The following is a 20451-nucleotide window of genomic DNA, read 5'->3' on the forward strand; positions in this document are numbered from 1 at the left end:
TGCTGCTTCTGCTGTGATTAGTCACAGCAGAAGCCGATCAGCGTGTGTCGGTGAATGGATGTCGCCACCCACTTGATTTTCGCTAAACAAGGCAGAGCTCTCCTCTGACAGGGGGGGAAGTGATGGATTTTCTTTCCCTGCAAAGCAAAAAACAGCACACACAGTACACAAAAACACTGGCTAGGCACACAGTTAACCCTATAATCACCCTAGATGCTTAACCCCTTCCAAGCCAGTGTCATTAGTAAAGTGACAGTGCATATTTTTAGCACTGATCACTTTATTGGTGTTACTGGTTCCCACAAGGTGTCAGAATGTCCGCCACAAATTGCAGTCCTAATATAAGTTACTGATTGTCGCCATTACTAGTATAAAAAAAAATCTAAATAAATCAAAAATTCCAGTATTTATCCCATAGTTTGTAGATGCTATAACTTTTGCATAAACCAATCAATATATGCTTATTGGGATTTTTTGTTTTACCAAAAACATGTAGGAGAATACATATTGGCATAAATCTATGAAGAAATTTGACTTTTTAAAATTTTTTATGGTGATCAATTGGTGATCAAATACCACCAAAAGAAAGCTCTATTTGTGGGGGAAAAATACACATTTTATGTGGATACAGCGTTCCATGACCTCACAATTGTCAGTTAAAGTAACGCAGTGCCGTATTGCAAAAAATGGCCTGTTCAAGAAAGGGGTTATAAATTCCGGAGGTCAAATAGATAATAATGACCACAAAAGAATCACCAACAGTGAAAATTGTAGTGCCTCTTAGATTGATGGTCAGTGGAAAAGTGCCTTCCTATATTATATTGGTAGTCGGAATAGTGTTGATGGTCAGTGGAAAAGTGCCTTCCTATATTGGTAGTTGGTGTAGTGTTCCCATAGGTTGGTGGCTAAAGGGGAAAGAACTCGTTATATTAGTGGTCAGTGGGAGAAGGGCACTCTTACATGGTTTACCAGTGGGTAAGCACAGCTAGAAAGATAACTGATATTACCTGTGGTCCCTGAGAGGTAGAAACTGCTCATTGCTCAAAGAAACCCTTACAATCTCTGGAGGAACCCTAAGGTTCCAAGAAACTCTGGTTGAGAAATCCTGGTCTCAAATATAAATAAATAATCAGATGCATGAACATAGCAGCATCTGCATAAAATGCCAGGTTTTTACAAGCGGGATGGTCTTTATAGAATCTAAGACAGATGTGCATAGCCCATGTAACACATACATTTCAAACTTTCACTAGATTACTTAACCAGCTAATAACTGTATCAGCAGTCATAGAAGTTGGCTTTCAATGTGATTTTTCGATTCTGACTACCATGCAGTACTTCAGAGAAACATTTCAACCCACAAAATAAATAGTCAGTTAGCAGTGTAAGTTACAAGTCTGCATTAATGAACTCCTGGTGTGTTACAATATTCCGCAACAGAATCTTTTTTTTTTTTTTTTTTTTATTGCTCATCCTTTTATTATATCATTAAAGAGTCATGCCACTCTTGACCAACCAACTTTGCCTAGGCTGAGATAATGTCATTAGTCTGCTGCAGGCAAGAGAAAGCATGTCCTCAATCTCCTATCTTATGGTGATCAGACTGCAACATTTGTACAGGCCAATGTCAACAGGCTTTTGTGCTAAACTGCTTCTCTTTCTATACAAATCTATGGGAATGCAGAGGGAAAAATGCAACTGAACCTGCAATGTATTGTGAATAATCTCACAAGCATCACTGAATCTGCCCCTCAACAAGGGCCCTCTTTAGCAAGTCACAAGGTGAGAGGCTGCAGCAGGAGCTGTTTCTTGGTCCAGGGGAGGACTGGTGGGCAATTCCCCCTGACCTAGTACAAATAAGGGGTGTTGAACGGGTAACCCTGAGTGAAAATACTTCCTTTGCAGCTCTTAGATGTCACATGGCTGAATGCGGAGAGCAAATAAAAAAGCTGATGTTGGACAATGAGAAAAGAAGAAAAAAACTGTTTGTTAACATGCGTTAAGAAGCACTAAGTTTAGGCAGCTTGTTAATTTTAATGGGCTGGCAGTGCATCTCAGATGGTACATATTTGTGCACTGTGGTGCACTGAAATGCTTGTGGATTGGGGTTAGCTAGCAATATAGGAGGTGAACCCATTCAAAAGTTCCTGTAATGTACATTTTTTAATGGAGCCATATACTGTACCTTCTGGCTGTCCTAGGACTAGTTGGATATTGCCAAGTATAAACTCAGCCTCAGCCAAACTTAGCCTGGTGCCTCCTGACTGCAGCTAAAATCAGCAGATAGAAATTGTGAAATAATGTGCATAACCCTGTACATATCTCTTCTAAATATCCTTCTGTGTATTATATTGCTTCATAAGTTAGATTCTGTTTTGTTACCTGAACGTCTTTTAGTTCATCATCAATTTGTCTTTGTCTCTCCTCAATCTTGGCAGACTCCTCTGCTATTTTATGTTTTATTTTCTCCATTTCATTTTTTTGATCGCTGGCATTCTGGAAGATAAAAAGAGCATATTGCTCAGTACTTCACTCACAACAAGCGCACGAAGAGCAGATGTCTGCCATGACTGTTTTTCTGAATCGTCTCGCTACCAGGCATGCCATTGCCTCAACACATGAGCTGTTTGAGAAATAAACTCATCTGACAGAACATTTGTAGTTACATTCACAGGCATTTGTAAAAAGATTATTCCCTATTATCTCATGGCTTATGACTTAGTGATGTTTCTAATTAATACTGCATTGGCAGGGTGCATAATAATAAATAATGGATGCCTCCAGATAGGCTGTGTACTAAAAACCAAAGTTGTTGCCCATAAACACCAATCGGGTTTCAGATTTTAAAATAAACAAGCAATCTAAATGGTGTTGTCAAAAGCTTCTCTCACGCTCCCTGATTTCTAAATGGTGTTCCTGGAATAGCAGAATATTGTACAACAAAGCAATGTTAAATTGTAGTGAAACCCTTTAAGTGTGCACATTTTTCATCTACACCTTCTAAACTAGTATCAGTGCTTTCTAAGCAATCCTTTATACTTTTTAAACAATAAAAAACCTATTGTCTTTGCATAATTTTTGCTTAGTAAAATCTCAGACTAGTATATGGGGTTTACCCTGACACAGTAATCAATATACTTTGAACTTAGTAGAACTACACCTGTGCATGGAGCAAACTTAGAACAAGTTCTCTGTTTGCAACTTAGGCTTAAATTCTACAGAGTGCATCTACGTATAGTATAAGGTATACAACTATTTTGCACCAAAAAGCACGACACCTAAAGTGGCTAACTAAGACTATTTCCATAGCTTACCAGTCCTTAAATGTGATGGCTGCAATATTTTTCTTTTTCCAAGCTTTACTTTTACCTTTATTTTCATTGGCGAACCCAACACACTTTCTGTCCAAGCGTAACAATGCTAACTTACAATGCAGAATCTATAGAGGAGCAGCGTTGTCAACCTAAGACCGGAATGCAGAACACCCTTTCCTCTCCTTTTCGGTGAATTTTGGACATGGATTCAGTCAGGCTACAAGCCTGGTTGTCATTGCCTGTTGTTCTTCAGGTCCTTTAACCTTGTAGAGCAGGTGTCTTTAACACCGGGGCAGTGGACCGGTGCTGGTCCATGGCCTGTTAAGGGCCGGGCCACATGGCTGGGGGTGGGCGGCAGGTGAGCTAGCCAGAAAAACCTGCACTGCCACCCTCATGCCACCAGAGGGCACACACTCGCCTTCTCCTAGCACTACTAATCTCTTTCCTCTCTGTGGTCACTTTACCTATGAAGAGGAGGGAGAATAGCTGGGCCAGCCCAGGTGTGACAGGCTGCACATACCCACACCCTCCAGTAATGACATGTTGTGCCAACACAGCCCCCCCCCTCTCTAGGTGCCAGGCTGCACACACCTTCCCATTGGAGGTGACAGGCGGTGCTCACACAAGGGAGGTGACAGGCTGCACACACCACCTCGTCCCCCGGAGGTAAAAGGCAGCACCCACCCCCTCCCCTCCCTATGAGGTAACAGACTGTACCAAATCAATTCAACATTTTATTTTATCAAACAGTGGCTGCAGTCAATAATCAGTGTCTTCTGACATCAGAGATTCCCACAGACTGAATAAAAAAAATAAAATAACCATGTATAACCAGCTTAAAGCGTTACTAAACCCAGAAGCCTGCAGTGACTATACCTAGTCTCCCAGAGTAACACGGAAATGCAATTATTTTAGTAAATTTAAACTGCTAAATACCTTTTCTCATCAGCAGTATATATCAGTCTTGTGACTTCTATCAGTGTCTGGTAAAAGCTTGTGCCAATCACATGGACCCCCCCCCCCCCAAAAAAAAAAAAAAAAAAAACTAACTCTCCAGCAATACACACCAAACTGAGCATGTACAGAGTGCCCCCAAGGCTCTGTACTATCAGGAGATAGATTGGGGACTGTGTAAAAAGAGGAGGATCAGAGAAAACTGCATCAAACAGCCTATTTACACAATGCGCAGAATTAACCCCTTAGGTTTCACAGTGTGTATATCAAGCATACATTACTGCATGTACACACTGATTTTACTGTTGTGGGTTTAGTAACACTTTAAGTCGTTTTGTACCAAACTAGTTAAAGCTAAAATATGCGCTTGTCTTGATGTTGGATGTCTTGAGGGTTACATATGTGGGTTTTGGCCATATTAGTGAAAGATACGTCAAATGTAAATCAGACTTTTTTAATAAATTATCAAAATGGTATAAAAATATAACTGACTTTATAAAAAAAAAAAATCTAGTACTGTACTTTATTTTTTCAACATATATACACTCACTATATACAGTATAATCAATTAACTTGAATTATCTTTTTCGCCACATCAGACAGTAGTACACAACATCCTTTTCTCCATATTATAGTGGAAGGTGCTCTGTAGCTCAAAAACAGAACTGGGACAGTGCTAATAGTCAGCAGAGGCAAAGAGCACAGGGAATTATCAGTTCACTAGATTTCTCAGAGGATAAACAGGTATTTTGTTTGCAATTATGTTACAGATATAACAGAACGCTTTCATTGTTAGGGGTCTTTCTTTAAAAGTTTGAACAATTTGGTCTGCTTAACTCAAAGTATTTTTTGTAAAAACTTAAAAGCTATTTTTATATTACTTTTTTTTAAGTGGTTTGTATTTGGCAGCCAAACAGAAAGGCAGATTTGATAGCTTTTCTATTCGATATTGTTCATACATTTTAATTAGCAGGAACACACTGTAATTCTACTCTATCATCCATATTCATCCAGAATCATTATGGGCAGCAGATCACAAATTCCCTTATTACCTGCATAGATGTGGTGATCTCCTGGAGCGCAGAATCAGCCTCAGCTTGTTTGCTTTTTAACAATAAGCTTTGTTCTCCAGCTTTGCTCTTCAGCTCATCTACCAGAGACTTGGCTTCATTCAGCTTTGATACACCAGCCTACACAACAAAGCATCACATCAGAAAAACAGGATACTGTACTGGCAATTCCCCTTCCATGAGCAACAATCAGAGATTCAGAGGGAGATGTAAGACCCAGATGTATCCCAACATTTATTGTGAGCCCCAACATAATAAGGGTCCTGGCTGCTATTCCCCACCTCCTTCTTCCTGTATCAGTTCAACAAACTGATAACCAGCACATGTGATGAGAACTTGGCTCTTAATAAATCGCTATCTTAACTACCTAATTAATTTGGCTTTATAATAAAATATTAACATTCTGCAGTTAAAATCTGGTCTGTTTAACATTATTAACTCACCTGTCAAAAATAATATCCATGACTGAGAACCCAGAAAACAATTCAAATGCTGTCAGACTGTGGCATATTAATGTGTGAATGTTACAAAGGACCTAGTTTACTGTGATTAAGTGGTAAAAAGACCTGTTTCAGTGGTGCAGCCGCCATCAGGGTCTTTGGCAATTGACACCTCCAGGAATGTTGGATGTCCACCCCCACCTCGCACCATGGTTCCAGCCTCCAACCCCTATGTCACAACAGGAATCTGATATGACAGGGGTCAGGGGCTGGAACTATGGGGTGCAGCAGGTGGGGGGATACAGGCACCTTAAAATTCCAAATATAAAATGTTGAATATCAAAGACAGTAACAGAAGCCGCAAGATGCAGGGCTGCTGGGGAGGGGAGTATAGCACCTCTTGAATGTGATGGTATTTGTATTGTGGTGGTTAAATGCAGTGAAATAATCTTGTGTTGCATTAAAATATTGTTTAATGGGGGGGGCGTGGCGACCGCCGGACTGAATGGCCGCTTAGCAGAGGAGCTCCGTTGCACGCTCGGCTAACTTTGCATCTACGGCCCATCAGAGTGAGTGTTTTTACCTCACAAACATACAGATCTCTAGGGGAACTTTCCCTGCACCTGACAGACATGGCGGGACGGAAAACGGATCTACCGGCGGTTCGTAAACTGTCCGATTTCTTCTATCCGGCGGCCTCGGGTCGCACACAAAATGGCGCCGGAGCCTCGCATCACAAGAAGGACTACAAGCCCCGGCGCGGCAATGACGTCACCGGCGCGACGAGACACGGAGGACACAGGAAAGCAGATGAGGCTGGCGCGCTCTGCCGATTCCTCCCCTTCCACTCCATCTACCCACAGCCCGGCGAAATCGAAGCCGCGGTGGGAGGGAGGACACAGCACATCTCGCAGCACAGACATGGACGTGAGCGTTCAGGACTCTGCTTCTGCCCCGCCAAATACATGGTCCTTTGTCCCTGAACCGGACCCCTTTGCCTCTATCCCCACAACAGGCCAGCCTATCTCCGATAGTGCCTTGAGAGACATGCTGTCCTTGATGCATAAGTCCATGCAGACTACAGTATCTTCTTCCATCGCATACTGTCAGAGGGAGTTGCATGGTATGGGGGAGAGGGTCAATACAATTGAATGCAAGATGGATGAATTTACCGTATCATATAATACTCTGGTGGACACGCACACTGCCCAGCAAACCGATATTAACCGTATACAGGCCAAACTTGCGGACCTGGAGGACAGGTCCCGTCGCAATAACCTGAAAATACGCGGCATCCCGGAAACGGTAATGCCTAACCAGCTTCCTAACTTCGTGCGAGATCTTTTCCAACAAGTTGTTCCTGCACTAACAAACTCTGATTTGACTATAGATAGGATCCACAGGATCACTAATTCTCTTTTCTCCCCAATGATGTTCCTAGAGACGTCCTGCTCCGTATCCACTTTTTCCAGGCAAAGGAGAAAATCCTGGACGCATTCCGGCGAAGGGACCATCTACCAGAAAGGGCTGCGGCAGTACAAGTATTACCCGATTACTCTCAATACACCTTACAACAACGTCGCAACCTCAACACTATAACAAAGGCCCTACGCAACCACAAGATAGTTTACAAGTGGAAGTATCCAGCGAAACTGTGTATAACCCATCAGGGTTCCTCATCTCAAGTCACCACAATCGAACAGGGAATGCGCCTGCTCCGCCAATGGGGTATTGTACCCGATGACACAGGTCCAGCGTCCACTAAGGCTCCACCTCAACTACCTCCTCGTGTACAACCTGAATGGCAAGTTGCATCCAGATCATCGAGATCTCGCAGCCGACACAAGTAACACTTACTATTGGCTCTAGCCGGGCGTGCCCGGCCCTTCCTGCCCCTAAGGTGCACACCCCACCGTGCTCTTTTCCCCCTACAGCTTTTGTAGCTACAGCTACCCCTTTGGCCCTGAGGGGCCATGCCCTTTTTATTTCTTGACTGTTTTGTTTGTTTTGTTGTTGTCCTCAGTTATGCCAACAGTGCCGTACCACATGATGTGCCTTCTTTCTACCCGTCTGCAGTATTCACCTTCCTCAGCTGTTCCCGGATGAATCTACGCAGCAAGCTGCTCGCATCTGCCCTACCCATGGAACTTCACAGCGGGACTTCCGCGCTTACCCGCCCTACGAACTCGCAACGGTTGCCTCTGCAGCCAGGTTTGGAAAACCTCTCAGGTACTGTCTCCATAGCCCTTCCATCCCGTAGCCTCCAATGGATGCGCCAGCCTCTCCTCACCCTACAAGTGCTACTTATCCCCTTTGCTCCTGGCCCGTCCACGTCCACATGTACCCTTTCTGGAACTTAGATGGCTGTTAAATTCCTTTCTATGAATGTTAAGGGGTTGAACCACCCCGCAAAACGCCACTCGATGTGGAGGGAGGCTGGCGAGGCTAAAGCTGACGTTTTGGCGATACAGGAGACTAATTTTCAGATTGGGAGCGTTCCCCGGTGTACCCACCCCGATTATCCACACGTGCTCCAGGCTTCTTATACAGCTAAAAAAAGAGGGGTGATGCTGGCTTTTCGGAACTCCCTGTCCTTCTCCTTCTCTAAGTTGGTGGAGGACAGGGAAGGCCGTTTCCTGATTATCAATTGCACTATTAATCAATGCCCATATACTATTGTCAATGTGTATGCTCCTAATGTACGTCAATTGTCTTTCCTAAGCAAATTGTGTTCCAAGGTTTCCAAGTTGTTGGTAGGTAAATTGATTATGTGTGGGGACTTTAATCTGGTTGCCGACCATGCCCTGGACTCTTCAGCTAAGCCTAAAACCAAGCCCCCATCCCTAGCCTCACTGCTACACTCAGAAGGCCTACATGATGTTTGGAGGTATCAGCACGCGGAGGAGAGGGACTATTCCTTCTTTTCCGCGAGCCATAATACGTACTCCAGAATAGACATGTTTCTTGTAGACTCTGCTACGTTGCCCTTTCTTTCTGACACCTCCATATCCTCCATCACGTGGTCAGACCATGCTGCGGTTCACATGACCCTCTCTACATGCCCACCCTCTACCACCTCCTTCATTTGGAGATGTAACAATTCCCTTCTTGCAGACCCAGACTCCCTAAAACACCTGCAAAAACACCTGCGAGATTTCTTTCTTAATAACAATGCCTCTGACACTTCCCCCACAACCCTGTGGAATGCCCATAAAGTGTTCATCCGGGGTATGTTAATTCAGGCAGGCTCTAGATTGAAAAAGAAACGTAACGCTGCCCTTCAAAACCTCACTGAGGAGATTCACTCCCTTGACGAGCTGAATAAAAAGTCCCCTTCACTGCACCATGCCTCTCGGCTAACTTCCCTTTCCTGCCGACCTCCGCAGGTTGCTGACCGAGCAGCACGACAAATTACTAGCACGATTACGCATGACGTACTATTCATCGCACAATAAGGCGGGTAAATTCCTCTCCTCTCGCATTAAAGCTAGGCGAACCTGAAATAGAATTGACTCCATTATACACCCACACACTAACCAGAAACACTCCCATCCCCAAAGTATAGCAGACGCTTTTGCGGACTATTATAGTGCCCTTTATAATCTGAACACTGACACCTCAACACCTCAACCCACGGACGCGGACATACAAGCTTTCCTCCATCACATACACCTCCCGTCCTTATCTGAGGACTCGTTGTCCTTTCTTAACGGCCCCATCTCCCCCTTAGAATTATTGAAAACTATTAAGTCAATGCCCTCCAATAAATCTCCGGGACCGGATGGACTGACTAATGAGTACTATGAGGCTATGCAAGACATCCTGTCCCCTCACATGCTGTCCCTTTTTGCACAAGCCATAAACGAGGGTTCCCTGCCATCTGAAATGCTCCAGGCAAACATAACTACTCTGCCCAAACCTGGGAAAACACCCAATACACCAGCAAACTTTAGGCCTATATCCTTACTTAACATGGATGTTAAGATCTATGCTAAAATCATAGCGAATCGCATGGCCTTAATTCTACCCACTTTGGTGGGGGCAGATCAGATGGGCTTTGTCCAGGGTTGGCAGGCCCCAGACGCCTCAAGACGCGTGATCAACTTGATGCATCATGCGGAGCGCACTCGAACGCCTTCTCTGCTGCTATCTATTGATGCGGAGAAGGCGTTCGACCGCGTTCACTGGGGGTACATGCACGCCGTTTTACGGAAATTTGGTTTTTCGGGCCCTATCTTATCTGCCATCCTCGCTCTTTATTCCAACCCCTCCGCTAGAGTATTATCTGCCGGCACACTCTCCAAGTCGTTTCCCTTCCTGCCACACACAACATCCTCCAGTCCTTCAGTAAAGTTTCCTACTACAAGGTCAACTTTAGCAAGTCAGTGATACTGAACATGGGAGTGCATCCCACTGCACGTTCTCACTTACAGAATACATTACCTTACACATGGACCACTAACCCCCTGCATTACTTGGGTATTGATTTGACATTCCCTACGTCTAATATGGTTAATGTAAACACTTCCTCCCTCATGAAATCGCTAGCTGCAGATGTCGCCAAACTCAAATTGGTCGAACTGTCATGGATGGGGTGCATAGCCGCATTTAAGATGCCTGCCTGCCTAAGCTCTTATACTTGTTCCGCACTCTTCCCGTCCCCTTCCCCAGAAAGGTCATTCTTCCCTTTTCCAAATTGTTGCATTCATTTATATGGCAGAAGAAAAGGGCTAGATGTGCACGCTCCCACATGCTCAGACACAAATCGGTAGGTGGCCTGGGGCTCCCTGACCTACTTGATTACTGCACTGCCTCCCACCTAGCATCTCTGCGCCACTGGTTTGCAGACCACCCTACTACACCTTGGATCTCTATTGAATCTACCCTTTCCAAAACGAATTCCCTCTCAGACTTGCTACTCGCCGACGTATGGAAACCGCTTGATATCCACAGTCTACCTCTGCCCACCCAAGCTACACTGGTGGCGTGGAGATCCCTTCTTAAACAAATTCCTGACACCTCCCGGACCATATCCGTCCAGCTCCCAATCTCCACGATACGTACGCTACTTCCCTACACAAACATCGCTAACTTCCAGGCAGCAGGGATCAAAACAGTGCATCAGCTTCTCCAATCCAACTCCCTTAAATCGTTTGAGGCTTTACGTTCGGAATTTGGCTTGTCCCCACAAGCGTTGTACTCGTACAACAGCATAGCTAGTCTCATGCGCAAACATCCCCCTCCGTTAATTAAGTTGCCCACATCTGTGTGTAACTTCCTCTTGCCCCCCTCCACCTCGGTGAAAGGTATCTCGCTGTTTTATTACGCCCTTGGAGACAAACAAGTCTTTTCAAAATCTCCCCCTATGTTTGCGTGGGAGAGGGAACTACAAACATCTTTCTCCGAACCCCAATGGAAAATTGCCATTCGCAACTCTTATAAATCCACCCAATGTGTTAATCATTGGGAGCAAGCCCAAAAACTACTTACCCAATGGTATCTAACCCCTTATAGATTATCGAAGATCTTTGACTCCCATAGCCCTACCTGTTGGCGTAATTGTGATCAAACAGGGTCACTGCTACACATCTTTTGGTCCTGTAAGGGCCTTTCTAGTTATTGGAGAAAGGTGTCTGAGATCCTATCCACCACGACTGGTATTCTCAGGAATCCTGACCCTGTCTTGGCCCTACTCCTGTTGGGTTTAGACTCATTTCCACCCCCTTTGAGGACGATATCTGTACACATATTGGTAGCGGCCAGGACGGTCATTGCACGACACTGGAAACAGCCAACTGCACCTTCACACATGGAAGTTACTCGTCAGGTAAACCTGCAGTGCTCGTTGGAAAAGGCGTTTGCATATTCTAATTCCCGAGGCCCTAGATTTCATGTTGAATGGCAACCATGGTTACAGAGCCCGTATTTCTCCCCAACTACTAGCTGAGGTAGAGCTCACGGTTTGGCTTTCTTCGTTTTGTTCTTTTTTTTTTACTGCATAGTTGCTCTGGATAACTTTTGAATTTACTGCTTTCTTGTTATGTTACTCCTTCTGCACACGTAACGTCCTTGTCTTATGGGCGGCATATGTATGCATTTCATTTCTTCAAGCTTTGACACGGCTATTTACTGTCACTGTTATAACTTGAATTGGCATATTGTATGTTTGTTTTTTCTTGTACTTGAATTTCAATAAAAATCTATTGAAAGTAAAATATTGTTTAATGGGGAAAAATAAACTCACTTTTTTTTCAGATTCACCTGCACAAGCAGATGTTGGAGGTCACTACACAGCATCACTTTCCTGGTGCTTAGTTGAACACCATAGAGAAGAAAAGGAACCCTGAGTAAGCTCTAAGCTGCTCTTGCTGAAGAATATATTGTATAGAGCTACAGCACCGGTGTCTGAAAAAATTGACCATTTAGGCATCCAGTGCTGTTTCATGGAAAGTAAGGGTTCCTCACATTGTGAAGCACACCATAACATGTTATAGCATTGAACTGCATATGTATGTTGCAGTGTACTGCCATTTATTGTAAACGTAATCCTTACACACATATACAGTACAATGTGGTGCTCATTTGTTTGAAAATTGCATAGCAGTTTTTTTTTTAATCATGTATTTAGGTGCGCTGACCTGTTCAAAACAAAACAAATGACCTGCCACAACTTAATAAATTGCATCTGCTGCAGTGCATTGTGGAGTCAATTGGCCTTCAAGAGAGTGAGTCACTTATGCAACAATACTCAAAACTCCCAGGTATTCATTCTTTGCTCCCATAGCCCAAACAGTATTGTGTGGCAGGGAATATACAGTGAGTAAATGCAAGTGGGGCAAAGCACGGGTTCGCTTTAAGTAAATCAAGAAATCCAATGAGGCCGCCACAATACCAAGATGGTAATGATATCAATTGGATTTCATGAGATTCATTACAACCACAAAAACCTAGATTCACAAAAGTAGAACTCATGTTATTTTGATTTATTATTATTATACAGCTTTTATATAGCGCCAACAGTTTGCACAGCACTTTACAATATAAAGGGAGACAATACAGCAACAATACATTTCAATACTAGAGGGTTAGGAGAGCCATGCTCCTGCGAGCTTACAATCTAATAGGAAGGGGCTGGTGAAACAAAAGGTAGTAAATGTGAGGGATGAACTGAAGGGAAAAGTAGAACATGTGGCTGTTAGCTGAAGGCAGGATAGGCCTTCTTGAACAGATGAGTTTTCAGGGATCACCAAAAAGTGTACGAGATAACCAGACAAATTGGGGTAGTGAGTTCAAGAGGATGGTAGAGGCTCTGGAAAAAGCCATGAAAACGTTCATTGTTGGAATTGGTGGAGAGACAAATGGTGGAAAATCAACACTTGCCAATGAACTTCTGAAAGTCCTTTCTAACTGCAGAAAAATCAGCCAGGATGACTACTTCAAGCACTGTTGGCTGAATATCATCTGGACCATTCTGTTTTGGTGAGCAGCGGGACTTGGATCCTTCGGGTGGCATAAGCCTTATAGTGATTGGATAAAGGCGCAGTAACAGTCGCATCTGGCGAGTGTGAATTGCAGAGGGGCTTCACAGTGGTGCAGTGGAGGTGCACTAAGTTACCATTGGAGCATGGACTTTTTCTGCGATCCTTTTTAATCCAATTCTGTTCACTTGGACATTGGAGGGATCTATTGCGGCGTATAGATTTGTGTACGCTATTAGCGCTGCTTGTGTGACTTTGTACTGATACTGGGATAACTTAGACAACTTTGCACATGTTTGATATTCTTTTGTTTATGTACACTATTAGCGCTGTTAGTGTGATTTTTGTACTTATAGTAGGCTTATTAAGTCAATGTTATTGATAATGTTCTGAATTTTATTCGTTGGGCAATGGGAAGCCAGTGGAGGCATGGGCAGAGAGGGGTGGAAGACACTAAACTGTTGGTAAGGTAGAGGAGTCTGGTAGCAGCATTCATGATAGACTGAAGAGGGGATAGCCTGCAGAGAAGTAGGCCAATGAGATGGGAGTTAAAATAGTCAAGATAAGAGATAACAAGGGAGTGAATAAGCTGCTAAGTGGTTTCAACGGTTAAAAAGGGGTGTATTTTGGAGATGTTACGGAGAGGAAGTCTGCGAGATTTGTTCAGTGATTGGATTTGGGCCTGAAAGGACTGAAAGGATTACACCTAGACCCCTGGTAAGAGAGGGGGGACTGATGGCTTTATTATTGATCTTGATGGGGAAGTCAGGGGTAGGGGCATGTGCTGGAGGAAATATTATGAGCGCAGTTTTAGAAAGATTAATTTGGGGAAGTGGTGCAACATCCATGCTGATATGTCAGAGTGAAGGAGTGACCTGAGGAGTAGAGAGATATATTTGTGTGTCATCAGCATAGAGATGGTACTGGAAGCCTTGAGAGATTATCATGTGACCAAGGGAGAAAAAGTATAACTAGAAGAGAGGAGGGGTCCGAGGACAGAACCTTCAGGGACCCTACAAAAAAAAAAGGTGGAGAGGAGCAGAAAAGAGTTACAGGTAATGCTGAAGGAGTGTTTTGATAGGTAGGAGGAGAACTAGGAGAGAGCAGAGTCTGGAAGGCCAAGAGAGTTGAGTTTTCTGAGGAGGAGGGGATGGTCAACAGTATTAAAGGCCACAGAGAGGTCTAGTAGTAGGAGTATGGAGTAGTGGTTATTGGTTTTAGCAGTTAGTAGATCATTAGTGAGTTTTGGCAGGGCAGCTTTAGTGGAGTGTAGTAAGCGAAGGTTGTTGTCAGTGAGATAGGAGCCCAGACGGTTGTAGACTAAGCGTTCTAAAAGTTTTGAGCAAAGGGGAGCAAGGAGATGGGTCTTAAGTTGTTCAGGCTGGTGGGGTTCATTGAGGGCTTTTTAAGTATGGGGGTGATCAGTGCATGTTTTAGAGGGAAGGTGCCAGTGGAGAGGGAGAGCCTGAAGATGTGAGTGAGGGAGCATAGGATAGAAGAAGAGGGTGACCGTAGTAGTTGTAAGGGAACAGAATCCTGGGGACAGATGGTAGGGCAGGCTTCTGTGAAAAAATTAGCGACCTCTCCGGTAGTAGCGAGATCAAAAGAAGAAAGGGTTGAGAGTGGTTTTGTACAGGGTATGTTAAGTGTGTGTGGGGGGGGGGGGGGTGTCTGTGCAGTGGAGATGCCCCTACGAAATGCATCAATCTTGTTTTTAAAGTGATTGCCAATCTTGTGAGCAGTGGGCGAGTTACTGGGTGGAGGTGGAGAAAGAAGAGCGTTAAAAGTAGAGAAGAGACAAGGACTGGAGAACAGAGTATTAATGAGCATGACAAAGAAGGCTTGCTTGGCAGCATAGCGGGAGGAACTATATTTTAAGGCAGTAGATTTATATAGGGTAAATGCTTGCTGTGATTTGCTGCTCCAGTGCGCGGCTATGTCTCTTAAGATTTCTGGTGTCCTCAGTCTGCCAAGGTTGTAATGGTTGGGGCCTGATGTTTCGTGTGGTGAGAGGAGCAAGAGAGACAGACAGAGGCCAGGTCAGGGCAAAACAGGGGTGCGATTTTGTCATGCAGGTGGTCAGTTGCAGAGTACAAAAGAGAAGGGTCAAAGTAGCGAAGGTTTTCTTTGGGTTATTGTTTTTTGCTTGGAGGGACAGGTGGTTGGAGACAAGGACATTGTGAAAGTGATGAGGTTGTAGTCGGAGAAGAAAGAGATTGAGATTGTGGGGGATGCAAAGATGGGAGAAAACAAGGTCAAGGTAGTACCACCAGAGTGAGTCGAGGACTGTTGTCCAAGTTGAAAAGTTGGGATGTAGCTGGGTTGTTAACATTAGTGGGGAAGTTATAATCATAATGGGTATTTTAGAGGAGAGAAAATAGGGTAGCCATGCAGAGAAGTCTGGCTACCCTTAAAAAAAAAAAAAAGTTATTTTTTTTTTCACAAAAAAAAAAGTAATTTTCACCAGGCATCCATGTCAGTCAGTTTACAAAGAGAATCACTAACATTGCTGCTTCTTAAAGGATAAGTTGACCTTTCATTACACCCACCACTGCACCTCCCCGATCCCCGCTATGACAGTTAGTGGGGTTCTTCTCCCGCGCTAGGGGTCACATTTTTTTAAAAACTTGGCCGTGCCGCGCTCCGCACGCCCAGCCACATCATTGATTGACAGGGCTCCGATCATGGAAAACGACAAGGCCAGGCAGCCTTTGTAGTTTTCAATGAACTACCACGGCGCTGTGCAGCGCCATGGTAGTTCCTTTATGCTTCCTGTCAGTTTGTATCTGCTTACCCATATGGGATGTACGGGCAAGCAGATATACTGGCAGATCTGCTGGAGACCTGATTGCTCGTGCAATGCTTTACAGGTTCAAAAAATAAAAATACTAAATGCACATTTTCTTTATCTGCAAAAAAATATGCATTTATTATTTTTTCCCAAAAAGTGAACATCCTTTAAAGAAACATTGTCACCTTACCCATGCAAGGTGAACTGACAGTGACTCTGCAAAGGTCCCCCACCCTCTCCAACCCCCCTATGCGAAACTTACCAACTATCCCATACAGTTCCATCCACACAACCAGAAATATAATGACTAGTGTGTGAGTCATACAACAGTGCTTGAGCCTAGTGATTGACTACTAAACAAGAGTAATGTCACAAGGAAGGAGGTGAAATACTCCTCTATACCATGAAGTGGCAGGTATTGTCACCATCTGCAGAGTAATGCGTATTAGACTTTGTCTTTTGAAATACAGCTACGGTAGCTGTGAAGTAACGAGAAAACAGTGTTTTATGTCACAAAATAAATAAAAATAAGAAAACAGGGCCTTTAACAGTTACTGTACATGTCTAACTCTAAAAAAAATGATTTCATCTTCGCTATAGTGTTTTAGAAGTGAAAATTTTTAGGTGAGCATAAATATTTGTCTTAGTTAGTTTGTCTTAGTTAGTTAAGGCTATTCTTTTTTACCTACCTGTAAATGTTTTTGTTTTTCGGTTAGCTCTGTTCTCTTGCTGTTGAAAAGTGCCTCATATACCTGAAGGAAGGTCATGTATCGTCTTGGAGTGGCACCGTGTGCTTTGCAAGACTCATGGATCATCAGAAAGGAGTTATAAAAGTCAGAATCACCTTTGAAAGCACAACAGGAAAAAATATGATTGAATAGATCAAATGGCTTTTATTTTAGCACCATTTTCTTAATTAAAACTGCAGGTAGGTTCTGTAGGATCCAGGTATTCATGCTGTTATTTACTGTAATTAGGCACCGTCCTTCCAAAGTGCTTATGTTATTCTTGCAGTTACATTGACAAAGACTTTCACTGTATTGTTCATTTATACACAAAATACTCCATTTTGCTTGCAAAGTCCTTCTCATTCAGAGACTGAAGTTACCTAGAATGTTCTCTCTCTCCCCTTCCTTCTGGTGTGTGTGTGTGTGTGTGTGTTTATGTCCGCCTTCCCAGAAGAGTTGAAGCTGTTAAAGCTGCAAAGAGTGGAACCCTATGGACTAAGACTGGGATGCCATTAAAGTTTGTATATGTAAAGGCAGGCGTCCCAATACTTCATGTAATATAATGAACCTATATCAATATATATCTGATAATGAGGACATTATTAAGGGACATCTTGCTAAGAGAAGAGAAGTATAAAATGAGACCCTATATATTGCTAAAGATGGATGGAACCCCTTTAAGGGTTAGGGGGTTTCTGCAACTTCTTATATAAGAGTTTACACTGGAATGCTTCTGCTTTTCATACTTATTGTTTACTTTTTCATTATACTGTGCTTCTGTGCAAATACACGCTGTAACAACAGATGCTCTATCTCCCACAATGAACTGGTTATTCGGGGAAAGCTATGGGAGAATTAAGTAAGACACCATCATTCTGCGCAAATGTAGTGGGAGGTATCAGCAGTTGGCTGAACGTAATGTGGAGAAGAATGGTGTAAAATAAAAAAAAAGGTGGGAAATGACAAAGGCCTTCACTGTATAGGCATTCCCTGGGTTACAAACATCTGACTTACAAACGACTCCTACTTACAAACAGAGGGAGACAACAGGAAGTGAGAGGAAATGTACCCCTAGGAAGGGAAATTCACTCCTGGAAGAGTTCTCATGGGAAAAAGGTGTCTCCACTGAAGCTTTATCACTAATCCTTGTTTCCACAACAACCCAAAATTTTCAAAATCCAATTGTCATATGGACAGAAAGTGAAATTAAATCTTGTGAACAGGGGTAGAGACAGCAAAACACATGGTACAGGGGTGTTAACACTTCCCTATGTTATCCAAAAAAAACTTAAAAATTATTCTTTTGGCTGGAGGTACACCTAAAAAATGTACCTGTTCCGACTAACAAATTCGACTTTAGAACAAACCTACAGTCCCTATCTTGTTTGTAACCCAGGGACCGCCTGTATTGTTCATTTAAGCACAAGAGGCTCAATTTTTCATGCAATGTCCTTCTCGAACAGAGACTGAATTTTCCTACGTTTTATCTCTCTCCTCCCTTCTCGAGGTTTTATTTTCACAACTTTCAGAGATAGCTGCTGACACATGAAATGTGACATTATTCTGATCTCTGGGTTTCAATAACATCTTACACCATCCCCTTTCTCATCTTGGGTATAAAATAGGATGTAACAAATAAACTGTAGAACAGATGCTTTCACAGAATCTGGTGCCCGGTCTCCTTCTGTTTTATCTGTTCTCTGCATTTACATTATTAGTTTAGTTTTCCTTGTCCTAGCCAGAAAAATCCATAACATGCTATATCTCACTCACCAGAGCAAAATCAGAACCGCTGGTTGATAATGTTAGCTCCATTTATTAGAATCTCAGAGAAAAGCCCAAGGTCAATAAGATAAATGGCTTACCTGAAGTGGACTTTTTGTGTTCGGGGTCTTTTCCCTTTTCTTGACTTTTGTCAGAAAATAAAATTTTAGGAATCTGAAAAAAATAAATAAAAATAAATAACCAGCATTACATTATCATGTCTTTCATTCCTGTTATATCTGTTCAGTTTCTCAATCTTCGCTACATATGCCCTCATATACAATCTTAGCTTTGTTTAAAGTCATCACACCTTTGAGAGGCAGTGTTACACAATAAAACCACCTGTAAAGAAGAAACTGAATACTTACATCTCCTGCCCTACTCAATAGTACTCTGTTGCAGAGAACAGATCCCCAAAAGTCTGCATAGAAAACCGACACTAAAGCGGTATCAAACCCAAAACCAAAAATGTATTATTTTTCTATTTTCTTTTTGGCTTTACCTATTTTCACCTGGTGATCTGGCCAGAAACATACTTCCTGTCTAAGCAAGACACAACTCTGAAGGAATGAGAAAAGGAGACACAGCAGAGAGCAGCTTTGTCAGTCTGAGGAAGGGGGGGGGGGGGGATTTAAATGCATTAGCAGATTTAGATACAATATTAAAAGGAAGTAAAACTCCAGCTCACACTTATAATCAGTTACATTAAACTGTTTTTGTTTTCCTTTTGGGATAAAGGTTTTGCATGAATAAATAAAAAGTTGATCATTTTATTTACCTTGTGTTACGTGGTTTGTTTCATCCCTGTAAACTGATACATTCTTCTGTAGAGCTTGAGAAAAACAACCGACTTGCTGCCTGGATCGCCAGATGAAAATAGAAGAGAGGAGGGGCATGGCTGGACGCTGAGCAAGATGGATGCGTGCACTCCCTGCTCTCCACGGACCTGCTCTTACACCGTTTCAAAGGGGGACATCTCAGCTCCTAAATGGGCAAATCCCGTGACACCCGATTGCAAAAAGGGGGCACTCTGGGACCATCCATCCTTCCCAGGCCGCTGATCCACAGCTACTTTGAGCAGCTTGATGGATCCCCACTGCAGGAAGCAAGCAATATGGCACTGCAACACTCTTCTCCGGCCTCGGGATTGAGGCAGGCACCTACACCAGCTGTCAATGACGCCCCTCCTGACAGTGTCTCAACGGGCAGCAAGCCCGGACCCTCCGCACTGGCTCAGACTGCACAGCTACCACGTTCCGCATCCTTAATCAGCCATGTGGAGCGGGCCCCGCCAACTTGCCACATTGGCACTCAGATCTCCCCTCAGGTGAGCCTCACCGGCCTTCCCCTGATTTACTAAGGAACACAGCATAGACACTTATCGATGGGGTTTCCCCTTTAGCCTTTCAGCTACCCACAATGGGAAGATGGTGGTCCTTCATGTCTGAGGACTTGCGCATCTTCTGTGAGATCTTGGAGATTTCCAACCCGGAGCTCTCAACCTGGGACATTATTCCACCTCCCCCACCTCCTCTGCCAACAGTCTGGCAAAATGTCTCCCCAAAAAGCAGATGAGCCCCTCAAATTCCCCCCGCAGAAACCCCAAGCAAAGACCAGCTTGAATGACTGATCCTTTTTGGAGCTGCCCCTATTATCTACACATGCCTACCAATACATGGTTGGCCAGGAACTTACTTGTTTGCCTTATACAGTTATAGATGGAACTTTTCTTTTTTAATAAACTTACAGCCCAGCAGAGAAGTGGTAGCGGCCCGAGCGGAGTGGTCCAAGCTCTATTTGCTCAGCGTAGATGATGATTCTAAGTTCCTTCATAATTACGCTTCACCTTCTTCGCCCATATAGTGGATGATGTAGGTAATATGGAACGTACAATTTTGTGTTCATCAAGGTC

The 20451-nt window shown here is 43.5% G+C and overlaps 1 protein-coding gene across 1 annotated transcript in view; it reads right to left on the reverse strand.

Moving 5' to 3' along the window:
* Positions 1-20451, reverse strand: part of DYNC2H1 (dynein cytoplasmic 2 heavy chain 1) — an 807725-nt gene that overhangs the window by 518754 nt on the left and 268520 nt on the right. The window contains exons 52-55 of the mRNA XM_082246437.1: positions 18641-18713; positions 16737-16891; positions 5321-5458; positions 2383-2496 (exon numbers count right to left, since the gene is read on the reverse strand). Coding sequence (XP_082102563.1) covers positions 2383-2496; positions 5321-5458; positions 16737-16891; positions 18641-18713 — 480 coding nt within the window. The remainder of the gene's footprint in view (positions 1-2382; positions 2497-5320; positions 5459-16736; positions 16892-18640; positions 18714-20451) is intronic.

This window comes from Pelophylax lessonae (assembly GCF_965119305.1).
Source record: "Pelophylax lessonae genome assembly, chromosome: 2".
NCBI lineage: Eukaryota > Metazoa > Chordata > Amphibia > Anura > Ranidae > Pelophylax > Pelophylax lessonae.